At 50.5% G+C, this 20,155-nt stretch overlaps 1 protein-coding gene across 1 annotated transcript in view; it reads right to left on the minus strand.

Annotated features, from left to right (window-relative positions):
• The window catches only part of PCSK6 (proprotein convertase subtilisin/kexin type 6), a gene marked incomplete in the record, with an annotated part of 362,327 nt that overhangs the window by 29,647 nt on the left and 312,525 nt on the right, over positions 1-20,155 (minus strand). Inside the window, 1 exon segment of the mRNA XM_030189752.1 lies at positions 19,830-19,917. Coding sequence (XP_030045612.1) covers positions 19,830-19,917 — 88 coding nt within the window.

Below are 20,155 nucleotides of genomic sequence, written 5' to 3' on the forward strand. Positions count from 1 at the left end.
CTCAACATTAATTGAGAAAAATACTCGGTTTATGCTCCTATACCCGGCGACGCTGAAAATCATGAAAGATGGAAAATGGATATCCTTCACCTCAGAACAATCAGCGTCCCAGTTCATCAACCAGGAACTACATGGACAAGCACCGTCAACATGATGCTACACGAAAAGAACTGTGGTGAGCAGAGACTGCAGCTGATATGGCTACTTTGCCAGGTCTGGTAATACTTTAGGAGCTACAAATCTAAAGGTTGTAATTACAAGAGGTTAACTGTAATAATGCCGGGCTCAGGGGGGAACGGGGGGCTCAGCATGTTGAGACTCTGCCTGAATGGGGAATGCCCCTTCAAGGTATTCTTTGGGAGAAGGGGGGGGCAGGAATGGGTAAATTTGGGGATAGAGGGAGGGAAAGGGGAGGGGGAGGGTAGGTTGAGAAGATAGTTAGAGGGGCAAGGGGGGGGACACAACTGGTACCTGTAATTACACGAACAGAGTCAAGAGCGAACCTCGATCTCCCAATCACACTATGTACACTCCTGGGGGGAGGCTGGGCCCCAGATAATATCTCCAATAGTATCCCCGAAATTGAGGAGACATTAGCCGTTCTGGAATAAGGGTCGTGGAATGTCTCGGGCATTACATCACCAGTGAAGCGATATAAGATCCTGTCCCAGATACAGCGACACAACATAGATTTTGCATGTTTGCAAGAAACAAAATTATCTGACACCGAACATGGAAAGCTTTGTCAGCAGTGGGTGGGTGAAAGCCACTTCTCCTCTTCGGGCAACAGGAAGAGCGGGGTTGTAATACTAGTGCGTAAAGGGTTACCTTGCACAACCAACCTAATTTATAAAGATACAGAGGGACGTATAGTGTTAATACGAGTTAATTACCAAGGTCAGAGTTTTTATTTGTGCGCAATATATGCTCCAAATTCCTACAGCCCCGGATTTTTTCAGTCACTAATAGCACTAGAGCTGCAACAAACTGATGCCCCCTGGGTGTGGGCGGGAGACTTCAATCAAGTACAAGACCCAACCCTAGATAGATCGTCGCCCACAGCTATCAGAGGGGTGGGTAAGGGGAAGGGGATTTCTGCACTCTGTAAACACCTACACCTCATTGATCCTTGGCGCTCTCTCCACCCTACCACAAAAGATTATACCCATCAATCAAAGGCTCACCAAACTTGGTCCAGAATTGACTATATCTTAATATCACAATCTTGTTTTTTCAAAGTCCAGAAGGCCGATATTGGCCCCATGGAAATCTCAGACCACAACATTATTTGGGTAGAGCTTCATTTAAGGGAGGGAGGGAGGGTAAATAACCAATGGAGATTCCCCGCCTATCTATATAGAGACAAACAATTATTACAACACCTACAGGAAAAATGGAAATTGTATGAAGACACGAATCAGGCCTCGTGTGACTCACCAACGAGAGGAAAAATAGACCCCACAATATTCTGGCAACAGATCTACCAGAACGAATGGACAACAAACGCTGACACCACCCAATTCCTCCAAGAATGGGACGATTTATGTACAACAACATTAGACAAAATCGCCCCAATCCAAACCAGAACATCACACAGGAAAAAAGCAAACCCATGGTTCACCGAAGAGCTGAAAAAACTTAAAACACAAGTCAGGAAACTAGAACGAGCCTGGAATAAAAAGAAAGACGAACAAACACTAAACGACTGGAAATTACTTCGGAGAAAATACAAATACACCATAAAACAGACAAAACGACAACATTACAAAACAATAATAGGACCAAACTACAAAGACACACATAAACTCTTCAACCTCGTGAACAAACTACTAGACACCACACCAGTTACAAACAACGACAAAGATATACCAGACGTCGACAACCTTGCGAAATACTTCAAGGACAAAATTACACTATTACGACACAAAATACCCTCTAGTCCTATAGAATACGCCACTCTTCTAGATTGTCTAGATCCAGAAGAAGGAACACACCCAGCAGACAGAATCTGGACCGAATTCGAACTACTATCAGAAGACCTCATCTCTAAAACTCTCAAAAAATATGCCAAATCCAATTGCAAACTAGACACATGCTCAAATAGCCTCATGAAATCTTCTCAACAATTCATAATAGACCTAACGAACCATGTAAATTACATGCTACAAAACGGACTCTTCCCAAAAGAAAAAGTAAAAATCTTACTCACCCCAATTCCTAAAGATCCAAAGAAAAACACAAGCGAAATAACCAACTACAGGCCAATAGCATCCATACCACTAATAACCAAGATAACTGAAGGTATGGCAACTAAACAACTCACAAACTATCTAAACAAACACTCAGTACTACATGATGCCCAATCAGGATTCCGGTCGAACCATAGCACAGAAACAGTATTAGTCACCCTTATGACTAAATTTAAACAAATAATAGCAACTGGCAAAAATATACTCCTCTTACAATTCGACATGTCAAGCGCCTTCGACGGTCGACCACGGAATCCTACTACACATACTTGAATACTTTGGCATTGGAGGAAATGTCCTGAACTGGTTCAAGGGGTTCCTAACCCTGCGTTCGTATCAAGTCACATCAAACTCAACCACATCCAAGGCATGGACACCTGAACGTGGAGTTCCACAAGGATCACCTCTCTCACCAACTATCTTCAACCTAACGATGATCCCTTTAGCAAAACTCCTATCAAACCATAACCTCAACCCATATATATACGCCGATGATGTGACAATATACATCCCTTTCAAACAAGACATCAAAGAAATCTTCAACGAAATCAACCAAAGTCTATACATCATGAACACATGGGCAGATGCATTTTGTCTGAAATTAAATGCAGAAAAAACTCAATGCCTGATACTTACCTCCCAATACAACACTAATGAATTCAACGTGTTAAACACACCAAACCTAAACCTTCCAATCTCAGAAACACTAAAAATCCTTGGAGTCACTATCGACCGCCACCTAACACTCGAAACCCACGCAAACAACACAACTAAGAAGATGTTCTACTGCATGTGGAAATTGAAAAGGATAAAACCATTCTTCCCAAGATTCGTCTTTCGCAACCTAGTGCAATCCCTCATCCTCAGCCATCTGGATTACTGCAACTCACTATACACAGGATGCAAAGAACAAATACTGAGGAAACTTCAAACAGCCCAGAACACAGCAGCCAGACTCATTTTCGGAAAACCAAAATATGAAAGGGCAACACCACTACGAGAGAAACTACACTGGCTTCCACTTAAGGAACGTGTCACTTTTAAGGTATGCACACTAGTCCACAAGATCATTCACGGTGAAGCCCCAGCCTACATGTCCGAGTTGATAGACCTACCACCCAGAAATGCTAAAAGATCATCTCGAACATACCTCAACTTCCACTTCTCTAATTGCAAGGGCGTGAAATACAAGACGCTACACGCGTCAACCTTCTCTCATGTGAGCACGCAGCTTTGGAATACACTGCCGCGCAACTTAAGAACGATTTATGAACAAGCTTCCTTCCGCAAACAATTGAAGACCCATCTGTTCGAAACAATTTACGGAAAGAGCCAAAACACATAGAGTCCACACTCACTGTTCATTAAAGCGAATGCTACATACCTGTAGAAGGTATTCTCCGAGGACAGCAGGCTGATTGTTCTCACTGATGGGTGACGTCCACGGCAGCCCCTCCAATCGGAAACTTCTCTAGCAAAGTCCTTTGCTAGTCCTCGCGCGGCCGTCTTCCCGCCCGAAACCGGCTCGAGCCGGCCAGTCCAGTATGTAGCAAGACAATACACTTCAAGGGAAGACACAACTCCAACGGGGAGGCGGGCGGGTTTGTGAGAACAATCAGCCTGCTGTCCTCGGAGAATACCTTCTACAGGTATGTAGCATTCGCTTTCTCCGAGGACAAGCAGGCTGCTTGTTCTCACTGATGGGGTATCCCTAGCCCCCAGGCTCACTCAAAACAACAACCATGGTCAATTGGGCCTCGCAACGGCGAGGACATAACTGAGATTGACCTAAAAAAATTACCAACTAACTGAGAGTGCAGCCTGGAACAGAACAAACAGGGCCCTCGGGGGGGTGGAGTTGGATCCTAAAGCCCAAACAGGTTCTGAAGAACTGACTGCCCGAACCGACTGTCGCGTCGGGTATCCTGCTGCAGGCAGTAATGAGATGTGAATGTGTGGACAGATGACCACGTCGCAGCTTTGCAAATTTCTTCAATAGAGGCTGACTTCAAGTGGGCTACCGACGCTGCCATGGCTCTAACATTATGAGCCGTGACATGACCCTCAAGAGCCAGCCCCGCCTGGGCGTAAGTGAAGGAAATGCAATCTGCTAGCCAATTGGATATGGTGCGTTTCCCTACAGCCACTCCCCTCCTATTGGGATCAAAAGAAACAAACAATTGGGCGGACTGTCTGTTGGGCTGTGTCCGCTCCAGATAGAAGGCCAATGCTCTCTTGCAGTCCAATGTGTGCAGCTGACGTTCAGCAGGGCAGGAATGAGGACGGGGAAAGAATGTTGGCAAGACAATCGACTGGTTCAGATGGAACTCCGACACGACCTTTGGCAAGAACTTAGGGTGAGTGCGGAGGACTACTCTGTTATGATGAAATTTGGTGTAAGGGGCCTGGGCTACCAGGGCCTGAAGCTCACTGACTCTACGAGCTGAAGTAACTGCCATCAAGAAAATGACCTTCCAGGTCAAGTACTTCAGATGGCAGGAATTCAGTGGCTCAAAAGGAGGTTTCATCAGCTGGGTGAGAACGACATTGAGATCCCATGACACTGTAGGAGGCTTGACAGGGGGCTTTGACAAAAGCAAACCTCTCATGAAGCGAACAACTAAAGGCTGTCCTGAGATCGGCTTACCTTCCACATGGTAATGGTATGCACTGATTGCGCTAAGGTGAACTCTTACAGAGTTGGTCTTGAGACCAGACTCAGACAAGTGCAGAAGGTATTCAAGCAGGGTCTGTGTAGGACAAGAGCGAGGAGCTAGGGCCTTGCTGTCACACCAGACGGCAAACCTCCTCCACAGAAAGAAGTAACTCCTCTTAGTGGAATCTTTCCTGGAAGCAAGCAAGATGCGGGAGACACCCTCTGACAGACCCAAAGAGGCAAAGTCTACGCTCTCAACATCCAGGCCGTGAGAGCCAGGGACCGGAGGCTGGGATGCAGAAGAGCCCCTTCGTCCTGCGTGATGAGGGTCGGGAAACACTCCAATCTCCACGGTTCTTCGGAGGATAACTCCAGAAGAAGAGGGAACCAGATTTGACGCGGCCAAAAAGGAGCAATCAGAATCATGGTGCCTCGGTCTTGCTTGAGTTTCAACAAAGTCTTCCCCACCAGAGGAGTGGGAGGATAAGCATACAGCAGGCCCTCCCCCCAATCCAGGAGGAAGGCATCCGATGCCAGTCTGCCGGGGGCCTGAAGCCTGGAACAGAACTGAGGGACTTTGTGATGCGCTCGAGATGCGAAGAGATCCACCAAGGGGGTGCCCCACGCTTGGAAGATCTGGCGCACCACTCGGGAGTTGAGCGACCACTCGTGAGGTTGCATGATCCTGCTCAATCTGTCGGCCAGACTGTTGTTTACGCCTGCCAGATATGTGGCTTGGAGCACCATGCCGAGACGGCGAGCCCAGAGCCACATGCTGACGGCTTCCTGACACAGGGGGCGAGATCCGGTGCCCCCCTGCTTGTTGATGTAATACATGGCAACCTGGTTGTCTGTCTGAATTTGGATAATTTGGTGGGACAGCCGATCTCTGAAAGCCTTCAGAGCGTTCCAGATCGCTCGCAACTCCAGGAGATTGATCTGTAGACCGCGTTCCTGGAGGGACCAGCTTCCTTGGGTGTGAAGCCCATCGACATGAGCTCCCCACCCCAGGAGAGACGCATCCGTAGTCAGCACTTTTTGCGGCTGAGGAATTTGGAAAGGACGTCCCAGTGTCAGATTGGACCAAATCGTCCACCAATACAGGGATTCGAGAAAACTCGTGGACAGGTGGATCACGTCTTCTAGATCCCCAGCAGCTTGAAACCACTGGGAAGCTAGGGTCCATTGAGCAGATCTCATGTGAAGGCGGGCCATGGGAGTCACATGAACTGTGGAGGCCATATGGCCCAGCAATCTCAACATCTGCCGAGCTGTGATCTGCTGGGACGCTCGCACCCGCGAGACGAGAGACAACAAGTTGTTGGCTCTTGTCTCTGGGAGATAGGCGCGAGCAGTCCGAGAATCCAGCAGAGCTCCTATGAATTCGAGTCTCTGCACTGGGAGAAGATGGGACTTTGGGTAATTTATTACAAACCCCAGTAGCTCCAGGAGGTGAATAGTCATCTGCATGGACTGCAGGGCTCCTGCCTCGGACGTGTTCTTCACCAGCCAATCGTCGAGATACGGGAACACGTGCACCCCCAGCCTGCGAAGTGCCGCTGCTACTACAGCCAGGCACTTTGTGAACACCCTGGGCGCAGAGGCGAGCCCAAAGGGTAGCACACAGTACTGGAAGTGACGTGTGCCCAGCTGAAATCGCAGATACTGTCTGTGAGCTGGCAGTATCGGGATGTGTGTGTAGGCATCCTTCAAGTCCAGAGAGCATAGCCAATCGTTTTCCTGAATCATGGGAAGAAGGGTGCCCAGGGAAAGCATCCTGAACTTTTCTTTTACGAGATATTTGTTCAGGGCCCTTAGGTCTAGGATGGGACGCATCCCCCCCTGTTTTCTTTTCCACAAGGAAGTACCTGGAATAGAATCCCAGCCCTTCTTGCCCGGATGGCACGGGCTCGACCGCATTGGCGCTGAGAAGGGCGGAGAGTTCCTCTGCAAGTACCTGCTTGTGCTGGAAGCTGTAAGATTGAGCTCCCGGTGGACAATTTGGAGGTTTTGAGGCCAAATTGAGGGTGTATCCATGCCGGACTATTTGCAGAACCCACTGATCGGAGGTTATGAGAGGCCACCTTTGGTGAAAAGCTTTCAACCTCCCCCCGACCGGCAGGTCGCCCGGCACTGATACTTGGATGTCGGCTATGCTCTGCTGGAGCCAGTCAAAAGCTCGCCCCTTGCTTTTGCTGGGGAGCCGCGGGGCCTTGCTGAGGCGCACGCTGCTGACGAGAGCAAGCGCGCTGGGGCTTAGCCTGGGCCGCAGGCTGTCGAGAAGGGGGATTGTACCTACGCTTGACAGAAGAGTAGGGAACAGTCCTCCTTCCCCCAAAACATCTTCTACCTGTAGAGGTAGAGGCTGAAGGCTGCCGGCGGGAGAACTTGTCGAATGCGGTGTCCCGCTGGTGGAGATGCTCTACCACCTGCTCGACCTTCTCTCCAAAAATATTGTCCGCACGGCAAGGCGAGTCCGCAATCCGCTGCTGGAGTCTATTCTCCAGGTCGGAGGCACGCAGCCATGAGAGCCTGCGCATCACCACACCTTGAGCAGCGGCCCTGGACGCAACATCAAAGGTGTCATACACCCCTCTGGCCAGGAATTTTCTGCACGCCTTCAGCTGCCTGACCACCTCCTGAAAAGGCTTGGCTTGCTCAGGGGGAAGAGCATCAACCAAGCCCGCCAACTGCCGCACATTGTTCCGCATGTGTATGCTCGTGTAGAGCTGGTAAGACTGGATTTTGGCCACGAGCATAGAAGAATGGTAGGCCTTCCTCCCAAAGGAGTCTAAGGTTCTAGAGTCTTTGCCCGGGGGCGCCGAAGCATGCTCCCTAGAACTCTTAGCCTTCTTTAGGGCCAAATCCACAACTCCAGAGTCATGAGGCAACTGGGTGCGCATCAGCTCTGGGTCCCCATGGATCCGGTACTGGGACTCGATCTTCTTGGGAATGTGGGGATTACTTAGTGGCTTGGTCCAGTTCGCAAGCAATGTCTTTTTTAGGACATGGTGCAAGGGAACAGTGGACGCTTCCTTAGGTGGAGAAGGATAGTCCAGGAGCTCAAACATTTCAGCCCTGGGCTCGTCCTCCACAACCACCGGGAAGGGGATGGCCGTAGACATCTCCCGGACAAAGGAAGCGAAAGACAGACTCTCAGGAGGAGAAAGCTGTCTTTCAGGAGAGGGAGTGGGATCAGAAGGAAGACCCTCAGACTCCTCGTTAGAGAAATATCTGGGGTCTTCCTCTTCCTCCCACGAGGCCTCACCCTCGGTGTCAGACACAAGTTCACGAACCTGTGTCTGCAACCTCGCCCGGCTCGACTCGGTGGAGCCACGTCCACGATGGGGGCGTCGAGAGGTAGACTCCCTCACCCGCATCGGCGAAGCTCCCTCCGCCGACGTAGTCGGGGAGCCCTCCTGGGAGGTGGCCGCAGTCGGCACCGCACGCGGTACCGACGTCGGGGACCTCACCCCGGGCGATGGGCCAGCCGGCGCCACGCTCGACGGTACCGGAGGCGCAAGCACCGCCGGTACCGGAGGGGTAGGGCGCAACAGCTCTCCCAGAATCTCTGGGAGAACGGCCCGGAGGCTCTCGTTCAGAGCGGCTGCAGAGAAAGGCAAAGAGGTCGATGCAGGCGTCGACGTCAGAACCTGTTCCGGGCGAGGAGGCTGTTCCGGGCTGTCCAGAGTGGAGCGCATCGACACCTCCTGAACAGAGGGTGAGCGGTCCTCTCGGTGCCGATGCCTGCTGGGTGCCGACTCCCTCGGCGACCCAGAGCTCTCGGTGCCGACGCGGGGAGGCGACCGGTGTCGATGCTTCTTCGACTTCTTCCGAAGCATGTCACCGGAGCTCCCCGGCACCGACGAGGAGGACGTAGAATCCAGCCGTCGCTTCCTCGGGGCCGAGGCCGGAGGTCGGTCTCGGGGGGGCTGTACCGCAGGAGCCCTCAGGGTAGGAGGAGACCCACCCGAAGGCTCACCGCCACCAGCAGGGGAATGGACAGCCCTCACCTGCACTCCTGACGATGCACCACCGTCCGACGACATCAGCAGACGAGGTCCCGGTACCACCGACGTCGATGCAGTCGCCCGATACCTTGGCGCCGATGCAGAGGCCCGATGCCTCGATGCACTCGATGCAGTGGCGGCCGAGGAAGATGGTCTGGACGCTGACGACGTCGATGCACTCGAAGATCCCGGTGCCGATGCCGACGAAGAGCCCGAGAACAACACGTTCCACTGGGCTAATCTCGCTACCTGAGTCCGCCTTTGAAGCAGGGAACACAGACTACAGTTCTGAGGGCGGTGCTCGGCCCCCAGACACTGAAGACACGACGAGTGTCGATCAGTGAGCGAGATTATCCGGGCGCACTGGGTGCACTTCTTGAAGCCGCTGGAAGGCTTCGATGTCATGGGCGGAAAAATCACGCCGGCGAAATCAAAATCCGAAATGACGGAAAAAGAGCACCAAAAATTTTTAAGGGAGAAAATCTCGACCGAGGCCGAAAAGAGGCCTACCCCGACGACGAAAGAAAACTTATCGGGGCAAAAAGCTGGAAGTACGGGAAGGGGTTGACACGAAACCCGGGGGGGGGGTTTCCGGAGCACTTCCCAACACTTTTAAAGACTTTTCCGAAGAAAAAAACACGTCAAAATAAATTTGGACGCGCGAGGTCGACTTTCCGGGGCTCGACACGGCGAAACACGACCGTACCGAGTGCGGACAAAAGAAGACTGGCCGGCTCGAGCCGGTTTCGGGCGGGAAGACGGCCGCGCATGCGCGGTGCGCGCGGGCGCGCGAGGACTAGCAAAGGACTTTGCTAGAGAAGTTTCCGATTGGAGGGGCTGCCGTGGACGTCACCCATCAGTGAGAACAAGCAGCCTGCTTGTCCTCGGAGAATGCTTCATACATCCACTTCTGACCCTCATCCCCCGTAATTCCACATCACTCATACACTTACTCACAGTAATATGTACACCAGTTGTCTTTGTGTCTCAATACTGCCCTTTAAGCTTCCCACTGTCTCCCCCAATGTTTCCATGTTGATGTCCTATTGTTAAATTCCTAACGATACTTCGATGGTCTCGCATAACTTGTACAATGTAACCCATAACCAAGTTGTAACAAATGTATTTCCATTATTCATATCTTATTGTAAGCCACACTGAACCCGCAAAGAGGTGGGATAGAAATGCAATAAATAAATAAATAAATTCTGGGAGGCCTCCAAGGCGGTCATGAGAGGGGAAGTGATAGCGTTTCAAAGTGCTAGGAAAAAACGACTGGTGGTGGGTATTTTGCGGCTAGAGACAGATTACATGAAAGCCAAGAGAAAATATCTAAAATACCCCACACCAGTTAACAGGGACTCAATGTCAGCGGCCTTGGTAGCACTAAACTCCCTTATCCATGAACGTGCTATGAACCAGTTGGTGGCCCGGCGTTTGAACTTTCAACGCTTTGGGAACAAATTGGGCAAACTGCTAGCAAGGGTGGCTAAATCACATACTTCCCAGAGATTTATCCCAGTGATAACGAGCCCCAAGGGGGACAAGTTCACCAAGCTACAAGATATAGTAAATACATTCCGGGAGTACTTTATAGAAACATACAGCTCCAAAGACAGGGTTCAGGGCCCCCGGACCCGGGACTATTTGGAAGATGCAAAAATGCCCCAACTAACAGAAACAGCCCGCCAAGCATTGCTAGCGCCACTTCAAGCACAAGAGATACTCAAAGTAATAAAAGCCCTACAGCTGGGCTCAGCTCCAGGGCTAGATGGTTTCTCCAATGAGTACTATAAGATGATAACTCCTCAGTTGTGCGGGGCCTTGGTAGACTACTTTGAGGCAGTAGTGACTAGGGGGTTCTTTCCACCAAGGGAAAACGAGGCATTGATAACATTAATCCCTAAACCGGGCAAACCCAAAGACCAGGTAGATTCCTATAGACCCATCTCCCTTATTAACGTAGATATTAAGATCTTGTCCTGAGTGCTGGCAAACAGACTGATGATTCATATCCCAGATTTGATAGGAGAACACCAAGTGGGGTTTGTTAAAGGACGACAGGCGGTACAGCAGGTACGGAAAGCCCTTCTGGCGGTGGCTTATGGACAAGTTACGGGAGACCCCCTATTATTAGTTAGCCTAGACGCAGCCAAAGTGTTCGATAAAGTCAATGGGGACTACCTGTTTCAAGTGCTCGAGTATATTGGGCTGAGTGGCTGGTTCTTAAAAGCAATTCAGACGCTCTATTACAACAACACTGCGCAAATACTGGTTAATGGTACTAGATCTATGCCTTTCCGGGTAGAGTGGGGCACTAGACAGGGATGCCCACTATCCCCTATTCTGTTTCTCCTATACTTGGAGCCTCTTCTACGTACGACTCTGCTAGACCCAGACATACAGGGAGTTACACTACATGGACATCTGATAAAAGTGCTAGCGTTCACGGATGATATGTTCCTTATGCTTACCCAACCGAAGACCTCAGTCCCACGCTTGCTAGAAGTCATAGATGAATTCGGATTCTTCTCAGGTTTGCAATTAAACCTACATAAATCACTGGCCCTCCCGATACAAGAGGAGCTGCAGGCGGGGTGGGAGGGACCATTCCCCTTTCAGTGGGCCACAGGGACACTTAAGTATCTAGGGGTTTATATACCAAGAGATTTAGCGAACCTATATAAGGAGAATATAGACCCCTTGAAGACCCGAACAAAGGAATTTTTGCAAGATTGGCAGGGTTTGCCCTTATCTCTAAAAGGGAGAATTGCTATGTATAATATGTTCATTTTCCCTAGATGGACGTACGTCTTTCAGATGATCCCCGCCATAATGAGATATAGAGAGGAGAGGTGGCTACACAAAACCCTTACAGTTTTCCTATGGCAGGGTAAATGAGCACGCATAGGGTTGAAGAATCTCATGAGGCCCTGCCCGGGGGGGGGGGGGGGGGGGGGGGGGGGAGGGGGGAGACTGGGGTTACTGGATCTAAAACTCATAGCGATAGGATGCTGCTTGCGACACTTATCTGATTGGTTCCGATCAAAAGAGTTTTTCTCTTGCACTGGAGTGGAAACCTCTCTGATTGCCCCAATGGAATTTGCCTACTGGCTTCATGCCCCGTCAGAGGAACTACCAGTATTGGGACCATATGGGTTCATTTTAAACCCTTTGCGCATAGCATGGAAATGGTTGGGTAAGTTATACAAATGGAATAAAGCAGTGACCCCCCTGCTACCCATTAAAGGTAATCTGGCGTTCCCAGAGGGGGGAAGGTCCGCTTTGTTTAAGAAATGGGAAGACTGTGGTATTAAATATTTGTTTCAAGTGGTGTCTGAGACAGGGATCATTAAGCCCTTTCAGGAATTGTGTGAAGAGTTTGGGTTGGGGCAGAAGGACTATTTCCAATACATGCAGCTTGGACATTATGTTAGAACATTACCTGCAACAGACCTTACGCAACAAATCTGGGACTCCATGAACGATCTCCTGGCCCTGGAAGCCCAATTAAAGGTGCAACTTCGCTACTTTCATCACCACCTCAGAGATCTACAGGGGACCTGTGTCGCAACAGTGGCACCAAGAGCTGAGGTGGAAACCTAACCCCGAACAGATAAAACTGTGCCTGACAGGTGTGCACCAGGTGACAAGAGAACGTGGCATGGCAGGAAATGCAATATGAATTTATTCTGCGGCTCTACATTTCGCCACACAGGGCTTTTAAAGCGACCCTGAGAGCCACAGATGATTGCCCAAAATGTGGACAAATGGGAGCCTCTTTAGGCCATATGTTTTGGTTTTGCGCAGTGGTACTTCCCTTCTGGATAAAATTGGGGCATCAAGTATCTCAAATGTGGAAGGTACAATGGCATCCAACACCGGGACAACTCTTTGATGTGTATAACATCCGTGGCAAACCACCAGAGGGACTGAGAGCATTTCTGAAAAGAGCGACCTTGATGGGTAAAAGAACAATTACGCAGTTGTGGCTACAACCAGAACCGCCTGGAGTACCACAATGGAGAGGAAGTGCTCAGCTAGGGTCTGAGAAGAAAGAGAAGGGGGGAATTGGGGACGGAGGCACTTTGAGAAGAGAGTTCAGTGTGGCGAAGAGAAGTCGAGGGTTAGCACCAAGGGAATTTGTCAACTGGGTGAAGTAATCCTGTTTGGCCCGTGAAAGGGCAGACTGGAAGGAGTTTAGCATGGATTTGAAATGAATGAAGTCAGGAAGGGTGTGGGATTTAAGCCAAGAACATTCAGCAGAGCGGGCCCAGGAAAGAAGGTAGCGGATTTTAGAGGTCAGCCAAGGCTGGGGTTTAGAACACTTAGTAGGACGGGGCATCTTATATAATTCTCACCTTCAACATTCTAATGTGCCTGGGACCGTGCCTCCCTCGGAGGTGGTCTGCTAGGCAGTTTAGAATGCAGCTGATTCCAAGCCAAGGGGAGGAGTAGGGAAACATGTGGAGCTGTCAGTGCCCCCCCTCGGCGCAACAACCAAGCCCCTGCCCTGCAAAACCGCGAGCCAGGCACGCGGAGCATGTTTCCCTACTCCTCCCCCTGCCTATGAATCAGCTCTCAGTGCCCCCCCTCTCGGCGCAACAACCAAGCACCGGCGCAACACCAAAACCCCTACCCCCCTCGACGCATCACCCAAGACCCTCCCCCCAGCGCTTTACCAAAGCCCCTACCCCCCTAGCAGGCACATCAACCCCCTCGCCACCTGCAGCCGCCAATACTAACGCTGTCTGGCCGCTGCTGCGTCTCCTGTGGAGCAGCAGCGGCCGGTACAAAAAGAAAAAAAAAAACCCCCAAAAATTTTAAACCTGAAACGTGGCTCCGTAGACAGCCATCTGGCATTGGCTGTCATCTCTGCAGCTGCTCCTCCTCTCCCCTCCACGTCACTGCCCCTGCAGGAAGACCCCGGAGGAGCGCAGCGACGTCAGAGGGGAGAGGAGCGGCTGCAGAGACGACAGCCAATGCCAGATGGTTGTCTACGGAGCCACGTTTCAGGTTTAAAATCTTTTTTTGGCTTTTTTCTTTTTGTACCGGCCGCTGCTGCTCAACAGGAGACGCAGCAGCGGCCAGACAGCGTTAGTATTGGCAGGTGCGGGTGGCGAGGGGGTTGATGTGCCCGAAGGGGGGGGGGGGTAGGGGCTTGGGTGATGCGCCGAGTGGGGAGGGGAGGGTCGCTGGACATGGGTGGCTGGAGGGGGGCAGGGAAGAGGGAGGTGGGGAGGGGGTCCTGAGACCAGATGGGTGGCTGCAGGGGAGGGCAGGGGAGACAGAAGGGACGCTGCAGGGGGGCAGGGGGAGAGGAGGGTCGCTGGACATTGGTGGCTGCGGGGGGGGGGGCAGGGGAGAGAGGAGGGCCACTGCACATGCATGGCTGCAGGGGAGAGAGGAGGGTTGGTGGGGAGGGCGTCCTGAGACCAGATGGGTGGCTGCAGGGGGGATTACCTTGCTAGCGCCCGTTTCATTGCCTACCGAAACGGGCCTTTTATACTAGTGGTTCCATATTCCCCTAAATTCCATTTCAATTATATGGCCCTTGTCTCATTAACAGATATTTTAGTTCCTCTGTTTAATTGCTCAGGAGCTAACAGGCACGCTCTTATCTCATGTTTCATTGTTAAGAAACAATGAACATCTGTTCTCGGTAGCTGAGTTCATTAGAGCAGTTCTGCTTTCACTATTAGGAAAGGCAAGCTTGTTTCATTTGTCCTTTTAACCTAGAGGCCTAGCTACACACACAGATATCCAAGCTTCATATAGGGTCTCAGGTCATGTCCAGCATTAGGCCTAAAGCCCCATATTCTGGAGCCCCATACTAACAGTACTGAATTACTGGAATGTAATCTTAGCAAGTAAACTGCCTAGACATTTGCCCCGATAGTAACATAGTAGATGACGGCAGAAAAAGACCTGCACGGTCCATCCAGTCTGCCCAACAAGACAACTCACGTGTGCTACTTTTGTGTATACCCTACTTTGATTTGTACCTGTGCTCTTCAGGGCACAGACCGTATAAGTCTGCCCAGCACTAGCCCCGCCTCCCAACCACCGGCTCTGGCATAGACCGTATAAGTCTGCCCAGCACTATCCCCGCCTCCCACCAGCGGCTCTGGCACAGACCGTATAAGTCTGCCCAGCGCTATCCCCGCCTCCCAACCACCGGCTCTGGCATAGACCGTATAAGTCTGCCCAGCGCTATCCCTGCCTCCCAACCTCCAGTCCCGCCTCCCACCACTGGCTCTGGCACAGACCGTATAAGTCTGCCCAGCACTATCCCCGCCTCCCACCAGCAGCTCTGGCACAGACCGTATAAGTCTGCCCAGCGCTATCCCTGCCTCCCAACCTCCAGCCCCGCCTCCCACTACCGGCTCTGCTATCCAATCTTGGTTAAGCTCCTGAGGATCGGCGGGATAGTAAATCCTAAATAAAACTTGGTAAAATCAGAGCAATAAGAAAAGCAAATTTATTCATTTTTGCAATTTACCCATCATCTAACCGAAGTAAAATGGCCCTGATTTGCTCATTAGGTTAAAGCACATTCCTGTATTTCCAGGACCCCAGCTACCAGATTCCCTAGCTGTGACCGATTTGTTACGAATAGGACAGTACCTTATAGTCCCTCTTGTTGCTCTCAACCAAAGAAAACACTTTTCACTTGCAAAAGGAGTAGATAAAAAGAAGTTACGGAAATAACATAAATCTAGAAATGATCAATTATCTCTAAAAAAAGAAAAAGAAAAAAGAAAAATAATGGAACATGACAACTGAATTTATGATGTTTCACTTGCTCACTTATCTGGCTAAATAGATGCTTGTTATGCTGACACACAATTATTAATCAGATAAATGTGAGTTGTATCTTGAAAAACAGCCCAGCTTAACCAGGAAGCTTATAGTGACGTTAATAAATTATAGATTTTTTTTTTCTGATGAGGGAGCTACACTAAACTCTGTCTGCGTCCATTTCTCCAGTCAGCAAAGATTAGAATCAGATGTTTGCATATTTATTTGTGCAAAACAAATTACTTGCAGAAATAGGACTTTCCATGAATATAAATGTCACAAAAATGAGTGAATGCCGTGAAACATCAGTGCAAACTAAAACCTTAATGAATTCATCTGTGTACCACATTCTGTGTTCCTGTATTCCCCTAACAACAGATCAACACAATAAAAGATTAACACATATTGCACTTTTATTTTTATATAGTTGTGTGTGGGGTCTTGGAAATTTTTTTCCTTTAATTTTCCTATTTTCTCTCCATTTCTAGCTCATTTCCCACTCTCTACATAAGCATTGCCATCAGTGGCGTACCAAGGGGGGTGCATCTGTCGGCAACGCTCGTTCCCTGCTCCCTCTGCCCCGGAACAGGCTACTTCCTGTTCCGGGGCAGAGAGAGCAGGGAACGAGCGAAGCCGACAGGCGCGCGGCACCCCCCCCCCCCCCCAAGCAGGTAAAAATGCACCTGGGGGAGGGTGTCCTTTCGCCGGGGGGAGGTGTCCGTCCTTTTGCCGGGGGTGGGGGGGTGTCGCACTGCACCCAGGGGTCCTTTCGCCGGGGGGGGGGGGGGGGGGGGGCATCATCAGCAATCCGCCTCGAGTGTCAGCCACCCTAGGAACGCCACTGACTGCCATACTGGGAAAGACCAAAGGTCCATCAAGCCCAGCATCCTGTTTCCAACAGTGGCCAATCCAGATCACAAATACCTGGCAAGATCCCAAAAAAATATAAAACATTTTATACTGCTTATCCCAGAAAATAGTGGATAACGGTCTATGGACTTTTCCTTTAGGAAGCCGTCCAAACCTTTTTTTAAACTCCGCTAAGCTAACCGCCTTTACCACATTCTCTGGCAACGAATTCCAGAGTTTAATTACACGTTGCCCAGAGATTGGCCAGGAAGCCCCTTCTAAGTTCCTGCCCACTTAGGGGAACAAGCACACTGCCTCTACACTGTGCCCCAAGCCCTGTCAACTCCAGCAGTCCAGAAACTCCAACTAAAATTTCCCACCCTGCAGCACAAGTGTTTACTTAGATTGTGCCTTTCTCTAATAAGCAGGAATATCCACTTTGAATGTACCATCACTACCACTCCAAGCTACTTTCTTGCAATTCCTCTAAGGACTGGAAGCAACTGTGTCCACCAGTATCACAAACTGTCTTGTGTTCTGAATGCGAAATCATTAATGACATCAAAGCCAGACCCGTTAGGCCACCTGAGGCAGGGGTCTCAGGTGACACTCTTCTGGGAGCGGCATCTCCCCCCTTCCTTCCTCCACTCCGTTCCCAAATTTACCTTCTTTCTCGATGTTCCAAAGGCCGGCAGCGGCAGGGATTCCCATACACTGCACTGCCTCCAGCACCCACCTCTTCTCTTTACTGCAGCCCGCCTCTCTGTTGTAACTTCCTGTTTCCTCAGAAGCGGCTGAAGTAGCGAAGTGGCCGGTGCTGGTGGCAGGGCAGCATATGGGAATCGCTGCCACTGCCGGCTTTTGGAACATAGTAACATAGTAGATGACGGCAGAAAAAGACCTGCACGGTCCATCCAGTCTGCCCAACAAGATAAACTCATATGTGCTACTTTTTGTGTATACCCTACTTTGATTTGTACCTGTCCTCTTCAGGGCACAGACCATATAAGTCTGCCCAGCACTATCCCCGCCTTCCAACCACCAGCCCCGCCTCCCACCACCGGCTCTGGCACAGACCGTATAAGTCTGCCCAGCACTATCCCCGCCTTCCAACCACCAGCCCCGCCTCCCACCATCGGCTATGGCACAGACCGTATAAGTCTGCCCAGCACTATCCCCGCCTCCCAACCACCAGTTCTGGCACAGACCGTATAAGTCTGCCTAGCACAATCCCCTCCTCCAAACCACCAGCTCTGGCACAGACCGTATAAGTCTGCCCAGCACCATCCCTGCCTCCCGTCACCAGCTCTGGCACAGACCGTATAAGTCTGCCCAGCACCATCCCCGCCTCCCGTCACCGGCTCTGCCACCCAATCTCGGAGAAAGAAGGTAACTCGGAGAGCGGGTGAAGGAAGAAATGGGGGAGGTGCCAGAACTTGACACGGGGGGGGGTGGGGGGGGGGGGGCATCTAAGCCCTGCATCAGATTTGGGGTGGGTGTGACAATCTATGACATGTTTCCAGGGAATCTTTGGAATCTTCAACAGTCAAAGTGCCACCTGTCCTGTGTACTTAGGCTGAAATATTGGGACAATGGACCACAGACAAATCTTTCTCTTTAAAGAGTATAATGCATCAAACATATAAATGGCAAGTGACCGACTCACCCGCAAATGGACAGTAGAGACTTCCTTCTCTGTCCCGCCCTTGTTTCAAGACGTGACGACATCAGAGGGTGGAACAGAGAGGGAAACGGAGTCGGACGTTGCCTGCCGCTGGAACCTGGAAAGTTGAAACGAACCAACATCGCCGGCGCACCAACCTCCACCCCCCCCCCCCCCATCCCGATGTCTTCATCACCGCCGCTTCCACCCCCCTCCGTATCGGGCCCCCTGCACTGACATGACAGCGCCTCTCACTTCCGTGTGGAAGCGCTGCAGGCAGCAGCAGAGTGATCTGCAGCGCTTTCACATGGAGGTGAGAGGCACTCTCATGTCAGTGCAGGGGGCCCGGCACAGAGGGGGGAGGGAGCGGCAGCGAGGAAGGTAGCTGGACATGGGGGAAGGGCAGGGGGGAGAATGGAGGGTTGCTGGACTTGGGGAGAGAGCAAGGCAGAGAGGAGGGTTGCTGGACATGGGGGGAGGGCAGGGGAGAGAGGAGGGTCGGTGGATGGGCTGAGGCCAGGGGAGAGAGGAGGGCTACTGGACAGGGGGGGGGGAGGGCAGGGGATAGAGCAGGGTTGCTGGACATGGATCGATGGAGGGGAGGGGAGGGCAGGGGTTGCTGGACATGGGGGGGGGGAGGGCAGGGGAGAGAGCAGGGTTGGTGGACAGGGGGGGAGGCCAGGGGATACAGGAGGGCTGCTGGACATGGGGGGGGAGGGCAGGGGAGAGAGCACGGTTGCTGGACATGGATCAGGGGAGGGGAGGGCAGGGGAGAGAGGAGGTTTGCTGGACATGGATGGATGAAGGTGAGAATTATTACATTTTGCAAAACACAAATCTAGCCCGTTTTAACGGGCTTAACGGCTAGTATAACATAAAACACAAACATTCATTAAGGTGCAAGCTGGATTACTTTAGATTTAGAAAACAGGTGAAACACTGCCGTCTGGGAGTCATTTGGTTGACAGATTGGGAGTTGAGAGACTTGCGATTTAAGAAAGTTTTATTTTTTTAGGGTGTTTGATAGGTAGGCTGTAAAAGGTTGAAAGAGCGGGAGAAAACTTTTAGCTCGGTTTTGCCGATTTAGAAAATTCTCAATTGTTTTGAACCGTATGATTCTTACGCTTACATTTGTGTATCGCTGTTGACGAAAAGTACATAGGTGGAACACTGAGGGCTGGAGATTGGAAACTGTGAAATTGTAGGGTGGGTAGAGTCGTTTGGGAAGGTTTTAAATGAAGGCATAAGTGAGCAATTGTTTTTAATGTGATTTCTACATCACTGCAAGTGGACGGAGGAATGAATAATCAAATAGAGGTCTCTCTCTTCCCAGATGACATTGAATTGGTAATGTTGACAGGAAAAGGACAAGCATGCAGCTACAACCAACTTTAATGGTAAATCCATCCGGGATTGGCTGTTTCAGCAGAAACTGACTTAACATGAGTAAATTCTAGGCCATGTCCACTTCCCAACAGGACAACATGAGTGTCCACTGCTAGGTGGGTCTTTGATGTCTCTTAGCAACGGCATTGTGACTATGCTTGAATTTCCAATATTAGTTTGCCGGTTCAAGTGGACATAACAGACATAGGAGTTACCTGAATTTATCTTTGCAGGCAGTACATTTTTCTGCACCTCCAATACACTGTTTACAGTTCTGATGACATTTCAGACAATGCTTCAAACCTTTGAAAAAAAAAAAGAAAAACAGTGTTAATAAGGCATCCACAGATAAGGGTGTTGCTCAACAGCTTAGGGCTCTTTAAACAGGGGATATGATTGAGGTTTATAAAATCATAAGTGGTGTGGGAAAGGTAAGCAGGGAATAGTTATTTACTTTCTCCAACAATATTAGGAGCAAGGGACAGGCTATGAAAATAACAACTGGTAGCAGACTTAAAAGAAATCCAAGAAAGTATTTGTT

This window comes from Microcaecilia unicolor, chromosome 1, assembly GCF_901765095.1.
Source record: "Microcaecilia unicolor chromosome 1, aMicUni1.1, whole genome shotgun sequence".
Classification (NCBI taxonomy): Eukaryota; Metazoa; Chordata; class Amphibia; order Gymnophiona; family Siphonopidae; genus Microcaecilia; species Microcaecilia unicolor.